General features: G+C 48.3%; 1 protein-coding gene across 1 annotated transcript in view; it reads right to left on the bottom strand.

Annotated features, from left to right (window-relative positions):
* dscamb (Down syndrome cell adhesion molecule b) overlaps window positions 1-7,500 on the bottom strand; it is a 102,148-nt gene that overhangs the window by 48,025 nt on the left and 46,623 nt on the right. Inside the window, exons 4-8 of the mRNA XM_056611804.1 lie at window positions 6,533-6,679; window positions 5,661-5,939; window positions 4,536-4,811; window positions 2,376-2,672; window positions 346-618 (exon numbers count right to left, since the gene is read on the bottom strand). Coding sequence (XP_056467779.1) covers window positions 346-618; window positions 2,376-2,672; window positions 4,536-4,811; window positions 5,661-5,939; window positions 6,533-6,679 — 1,272 coding nt within the window. The remainder of the gene's footprint in view (window positions 1-345; window positions 619-2,375; window positions 2,673-4,535; window positions 4,812-5,660; window positions 5,940-6,532; window positions 6,680-7,500) is intronic.

Genomic DNA, 7,500 nt, shown 5'->3' with positions numbered 1-7,500 from the left:
GTCCATAGGATATCTATGTGTGGGTGTGAAAAACACTTTACATTGCAGATGTCACACAAAGGGATTGGTCATTGTATGAAAATGCAATGGCTATTCGTTTTACTATTTAATAATTAAGCCGAGGCTTTTATCCTAGGCGACTCACATTCAATTCTGATAGCGGTTGCAAAGGGGAAAGTAGGGGGTATTAAGGCATCTTTTTGTGAAGAGGTAGCCTATGGACTTTGGGGAGAGAACCCAGAACCACCGTAGTCACTACATTATCCTGGTCCCCATTTTGTTTTTGTCTTTCAGTGTGACAGACCGTTAACAGCCATTAAACCCCGTCAGCCAATCAGGACTCACCTCTCACACGGAGGTGGACGCTCTGGGAGTCCATCTTGTTGGGCTGCACCATGACCTTGCAGTTGTACTCCCCAGCGTCCACCTGCTGCACGTTGGACAGCTTCAGCGTGCCGTTGTTCTCGAAGGCCCTCTGGCGGTGGTTGAAGGGCAGCAGCGCAGAGTTCTTGTACCACTTGATGGAGTAGTAGGGGTAGCCAATCACGCGGCAGTGCACAAAGGCATCCCGCCCTGCGATGGCTGTGATGTTCTTCATTGGTCGGATGCTGGCACGGCCTGGAAAACGTGACAGAGAGGGAGAAGGAACTCTCTATAAACATAATTCCAGGGAGGAGGTGTAGAAAAACGCTGAATAACAATAAAAATATCAATATGTGGTAACACTTTACAATAACGTCCATTAATTAACATTAGTTATTGCAGTTATAAACATATGTTCATTAAGACTGAACTAATGATCTAGTAATCATTTGCTAATGGTGTTCATGTTTTCCATGTTAATTAAGTTTATGGCTAACAATGGTATTAATGTGTTCATTATTTAATAACCCACCAATCCTAACCCCGATGCTAATGCTATATAATAATGGTATTACAGCATTACCAAATTGTCTATGTGTATCAAGGGAATTTCTCCCACATTATATGTTCAACTACACAGTGTCCACACACATGCTCATGTTGACCTCTGAACAGGGGGCTGCGAAGAAAAAAGTTATGCATAGAATTGTTTGATGTAAAAGATTTAAAATAATTCATCCTCTACATTCTTACAGTTCATCTATAAAGAAAGAATTGAATATATATATTTTATCCCTATATGGGAGGCAATATATACATAAAACATAATGTTTTAATCTTGTTATAATGTTTTATCTTTCAGGTTCTAAAACCATCACTACTCATGTAAATACACATCCACACTTCCATACATTCACACTAGATAGACAAACAGGTAAACAAAGAGACATTTATTTTTGAATACACATATGTTCCTCTAGGCCATTTAGTAAGCAGTCTACTTAAACTCCTTTTCCTGATACGTGTGTATGTGCTGCAAACCAGAATAAGGGCATGAGGAAAAGTTACAGCCTACAACGGCACAGATACCAGAGGAACTCGGAGATCAAGAAAGCACTCCATTATTTTACATTTAGTTTGCTGAACTTGTGAAACCAGTGTAGGCGAGCTGGTCAATGGTGTTAATAAAATATGACCAAGGGTACTAGAGATTGCCAGGAAACCAAGGTTGACATTAGTCTAGTTAGTGTAAAAGATTGAGGAGTAAAAATATATCGATAGAGGAAGATAGAGGAAGAAAAAGCCGAAGGTCAGAGCAGGACAAGAGAAAGACTTAAAGGGGACATATTATGGCTAATCACACTCACACCTGGTGGTATAATATGTACCCTTTAACCATTCAGACTAACATAAGCAGAGAAAAAGAATGTAATAATAAATAGGAAATAAACAGCATGCAACTTATCTTGCACACAGATCAAGGCTAAGCAAAAGCCAAGATGAACAGACACACAGCCAATCAGTGAAAAATACATGACAGACAGGACAGCGCCACCAACAGGTAGACAGACAGGTATACATAGAACAGACAGGACAGTAGTTCAAAAAGAAAGACAGACAGACAGATAGGATGGTACTTTTGACAGACAGACAGACAGACAGACAGACAGACAGACAGACAGACAGACAGACAGACAGACAGACAGACAGACAGACAGACAGACAGACAGACAGACAGACAGACAGACAGACAGACAGACAGACAGACAGACAGACGGTCACCTCTACCGACAGACAAACAGGACAGCACACCAGACAGACACACACACACACATACGGACCCTCAAACAGGACAGACACTCACACCAACCCATCCGAGAACACGGCAACATCAACAACAACTTGGTTATTTGTGTGTATGTGTGTGTGTGTGTGTGTGTGTGTGTGTGCGTGTGCGAGTGTATAACAATAAAAAAAAGAGTGTTTTGCGGAGGAGCTGATTTGACAAGCACCTCTTACGTTTATGCGAGCCTGGTGGTGCACGGCCCCGGCGGAGTTGGCGCACGCGCAGCGGTACAGCCCGCCGTCCTGCACCTGCGTGTGCGTGACGTTCAGCTGGCTGACCACGTGGCCCTCGTGGGTCTCGTAGTGGCCCAGGTGGTGGTGGCCGTCCTTGATGACGGGGTCGTCGTCCAGCGACCAGGTGCAGCTGGGCGGTGGCGTGCCCTTCACGTTGCAGGCCAGGAAGACGGGCTCGCTGGGGTTAACCACCTTCTCGCTGAACGACGCCAGGATCTTGGGCGTGCCGTCTGTCACGGGACGAGCGAGGGGCGGGAGCGAGGGGCGGGAGAGAGGGAGAGAGGGAGAGAGGGAGAGAGGGAGAGAGGGAGAGAGGGAGAGAGGGAGAGAGGGAGAGAGGGAGAGAGAGGATTATTAAGGTGTGTGTGTGTTGGTACTTTTTGCACACCAAAGCTGCTGTGGGCAAGACAAACACAATCCTTCTACATTCGTGCACTGTGTGCTTTGTCCATTGTTAAAACAATGTGTTTTGATTGTTTCGATACATTTTTAATTTCGGGGTCACAATACAACTATGAAGCGAAATTCACATTCTGTGTGGGTTCAATAGCCATTTTTTTAGTCTGATTTGTTAGAAAGGCCAAGCCATCCGTCAGCTGTTTAGTGAGGGACATTTGTGGTTTGCAGTTTTACTGCAGCTGCCTGTGCATGAGACAATTCCTACTTAGGTAAGCTGTAGGTTAGCTACGGACATTGGGGCGCTGTCCACTATCCTACTCTCCTCCCTGGGGCATTTGCTTGGTTTCTTTGGATACAGCTTCCCTTGTAGAAGACCCTTCACCCTGCACCTCCAGGTACACTGCCCCCCTCCCCCAGCCAGACGCTCTGAGCTTTACAGTGGAGAAGTATACGAGGTGGCAGTGGGTGTATGTGCCTCTTTTACACAGTGCGAGCTCTAGGAAGTTGGTCATTATGCCGCACATAATGAAGCTGTTGCAGCCTCAAGTGTAAAAGGTCCCGCACTCTTCACTGGCCCAATCAGATTAGAGATGAAAGTGGTGTACAATAAACAGCTCGTATTCAAGTGCATTGCTTAATCTCAATAGCTGGGATGTGATTGGCAGTTTGCAGAAAGAGTTCAGCTCATCCCGCACAGTGCTCATGTATTTCTGTAGCGGGTTTGTTTCCAGAGGAAAAACAATTAACCGCGCCTATTTCTTCTTTGAGCAATCAAACCCACGTTACCTTTACAAACAAACAACCGGGTAAACAAGCACTTGTCTTCTCCGTCTGCTGCATTTGACACTTGCAAGAGGCATCTGCACTGACATTTCAGATTTTCTTTTTTTGCAGTGGCCCTGAATGTTGTATGTTTGGGACGTGTGTGTGTGTGTGTGTGTGTGTGTGTGTGTGTGTGTGTGTGTGTGTGTGTGTGTGTGTGTGTGTGTGTGTGTGTGTGTGTGTGTGTGTGTGTGTGTGTGTGTGTGTGTGTGTGTGTGTGCGGTTGTGTCTGTCTTCTGTGGCTCTCTGATACCCTGGATCTGCTCCACGTGATTATAGATGATCAATATCCTTTGTTTTAAAGCGCTCTGGCCACGGGAGCCAGTTGCCCCAGCAACGGCACCAAGGTAAGTGTTGGGAAGCATGTTGGTGTGTGCGGATGTGTGTGTTTGTGTGTGCCTGTGTGTGTGTGTGTGTGTGTGTGTGTGTGTGGGTGTGAGTGTGTGCATGCATTTGTGTGTGTGCTCGCATGAGTGTGTGTGCGTGTTTAATAGCATGTGTGTGTTTGTGTTTGTTATAGTATGTGTGTGTGCATGCCTGCATGCGTGCATGTGCTTGTGTGTAATTATGTGTGTTTTATGCTTTAACTCTGGACTGATTTTCCTAATGGGAGCCTATTGTGCAGAAAGGCACAACAGGCTCTCATTAACACACAAGCCCGCTTATCGATTTACTGAGCCTCCAAATCTGATTCTGCACAGTCACTGTGCGCCCACACACACACACACACACACACACACACACACACACACACACACACACACACACACACACACACACACACACACACACACACACACACACACACACACACACACACACACACACACACACACACACACACACACACACACCATTAGCCAATGTCTCACCTTCAAGGATGACCTGCACAAAGTCCTGGGCGGACATCTTGCCCCTGCGGGCGAAACACTGGTAGGCCCCGCCGTCGCTCTTGGCCATGCCCTCCATGATGAGGTTCTCGTGGTTGATGCCCGTGATGCGCACGTTGTTGCCCGGGTAGATGATCTCCCCGTTGCGGTACCAGGACAGCTCGTACTCGTCCGAGCCGCTCACGGTGCAGGACAGGGACACTTTGCTGCCCACGCTGCCCTTCACCTTGCGGGGGCTGATGACGGCCTTCAGGGGCTCTGAGGACGGACCCCCCGGGGACATGATGGTTATCACCATGGGACGTCTTTGAGGGCATTTTACAGAGATGCAGAGATACGGGGATTGTGTGCTCAGGGTGCTTTTGTCTTGGATTAGAGGATGGTAATATGTGTGAGGTAAAAAGCATTACAGTGTCTCTAGGATTGCATTTTTAGCACTGGATCGAAGGCTCATTCGGGCTCAGTCAGTATTCATTCATTGTGATCACATGCTGATGAACAGAAGTTGGCCATCTGTTTATTATGCATCTTCTACACGCTGAGCCTCTGGGCGTCTACCTGACAGTGGGTGGATTTCAGCGAGAGATGGATGGGGAGCAGGAACGCAATGGAAACTGAACACTGTATAACAGACTACATCTGCATCAACTTAAAACAATTTGCAAACACGAATATCTGATTGGCCCCCAAAAATATATATTCTTTACACCTGGTTTAATGTCTCAGACACCTGGTAATTACAAGAGGCAAAACCTTTATATATTGATATAAATATATATATATATTTCATTCCAGGCATCTATTTTGAAAACTCTTTAACCCATGGGCCGTCAAAACATCATAGCAGTATCATAGTAAAGAGATCCCTTCAAATTGGCTTTAGTGACCGTACGTTCAGGACTTCAAATTGGCTTTAGTGACCGTACGTTCAGGACGGAGAAGAAACCCAGGCCAACGGACGACAGGACATGGAGCAAAGAGGTGCGGCTCCAACATGCTACGAGACCCACAAGTGCGCTTACCCATCGTGCCACCCTAAAGAGACCACCGGGAGACACGATCCAAAAACCAAACCAAACAATAAGCCCCGCAGCACCAGAGACTCACGTTTGACCACCAGGTGTCCCATGACCTCGGCGTTGCCGTAGGTGTTCCACACCTCGCACACGTATGTGCCGGAGTCGCTGGGCTGGGAGCTCTCGATCAGCAGGCCCATGATGGTCTGGCGGAAGCGGCTGTCGGGCTCCAGGGGGCTGTTGTCCTTCAGCCAGCGGTGCTTAGGCGGAGGGAAGCCCGACGCCTTGCAGGGCAGCTCCACCCGCTGGTTGATCATGACCTCGCGCTCGTCGAAGCCATCCAGGATGCCCGGCTCGGCATTGTTGGGGTCTGGGGGGGGGGGGGGGGTGGTGGAGGAGGACGCAGAGACATGGATTGTCATGTGTTAACCGTCACCCCTTATTTCATTTGTTTGGATGTTAGTGATGTGTGTTTTTGTGTGTGAGTGTGCGTGTGTGTTTGTGTGTAAACGCATGTGTGTGTGTGTGTGTGTGTGTGTGTGTGTGTGTGTGTGTGTGTGTGTGTGTGTGTGTGTGTGTGTGTGTGTGTGTGTGTGTGTGTGTGTGTGTGTGTGTGTGTGTGTGTGTGTTTGATGCCAATCAAATTATTTATAGTAGAAACGAATGGCGGCCACACATCCATGTTAAGGCATCAAGTTAACAAGTTCACGTTTAGATTTCATCAAGCGGCATGCCTTCAATGTACCTCATAGTCCGTAAAATCATCCTGTTAACATTTATTCTAGTCCTTTGACGGAGATTTATACGAGGCAAACTACATAACTAATAACTTTCCTGTCATTGGACTGGGCACCAGCTTGCACCAGAAATTGCACGCACACCATGGACTCACAACCTGGGCCCTGACAGACCGTCCCAGCCCTGGCCTGCCCTGAGGTATCCCGCTCTGAGCCGGGCACTCACCGGACACGATGAGGCGCGCGCTGTTGCTCTGCCGCGTCTCGCCCGTGTAGCGGTGGCGCGTGGTGCAGCGGTAGTTGTTCAGCCCATCCTCGGGCAGCACGTCCAAGATGTACAAGGCTCCCGTGGAGGTGATGAGATATCTTTGCCCTGCGAGGAGGAGAAGGAGGAGGACGGGGAGAGAGAGAGTGAAAAGAAAACAGAGAAGCCAATGTGAATTCAACGTTGGGTCGTCAGATGTGTTCGGAAGCACCATGTCACTGATCGCAAAAGCATATTGCGATCAGTATGTTGATGATTAATATGCGATTGATGATGTGACGGTTTGATGGAGCGTCGATTTATGAAGGGAAAACACCACAAGTGTGTCCATCATTGTTTCACCCTTCTGTCCAAAATCTTTTTCGAAGCCTTAAAACCCTCGTTCGTATTCTCTAGTCCCTCTCGTCTCCGTAGAGTGAAGCCACCCCAACAGCTCCCGCCTCCCTTACCAGGAGAGCCAATCCCTCTTCGGCGCTGTCACAGTCGTTTCAGCGTGAGGGGTAATATTATGTTAATTCCGCAGATCAAACCGGGTCGAGTGGGCTTGTCAACATCCATAAGGGAGGAAACCTGCCTGCCCTGCCATCACATGCATGCCAACCGTCCCCCGAGAGCGGATTGATGTCAAAACTGATCGAAAAAGCAATTTACAGGAGATTGTCTTTGCTGCGTAGCACTGGTGGCGCCGGCGGCGGCGGAGGTGGAGCGGGCTAACGGCGGAGGCGGCTCAGCACACGTTTAGGCTGGAAAGCAACGCATTGGTCCCGTCCCTAACCCCAGGCGGCGCGCCCCGGACGCCAGGAAGAAGGGAGGGATGGGGCCGTGGCGTTCTGCGGTGATGGTGCCGAGTGGAACGCAGTGAAGGGCTGCTGGAATGCGCTTTGAATGGGTCGTGATCAGATTCAATGGACGAGATGTTTTATTTGACA

The sequence above is a fragment of the Gadus chalcogrammus genome, chromosome 16, assembly GCF_026213295.1.
Source record: "Gadus chalcogrammus isolate NIFS_2021 chromosome 16, NIFS_Gcha_1.0, whole genome shotgun sequence".
Taxonomy (NCBI): Eukaryota; Metazoa; Chordata; class Actinopteri; order Gadiformes; family Gadidae; genus Gadus; species Gadus chalcogrammus.
Note: the sequence above shows the minus strand (reverse complement) of the source record. Positions and strands in the feature narration are given on the sequence as shown.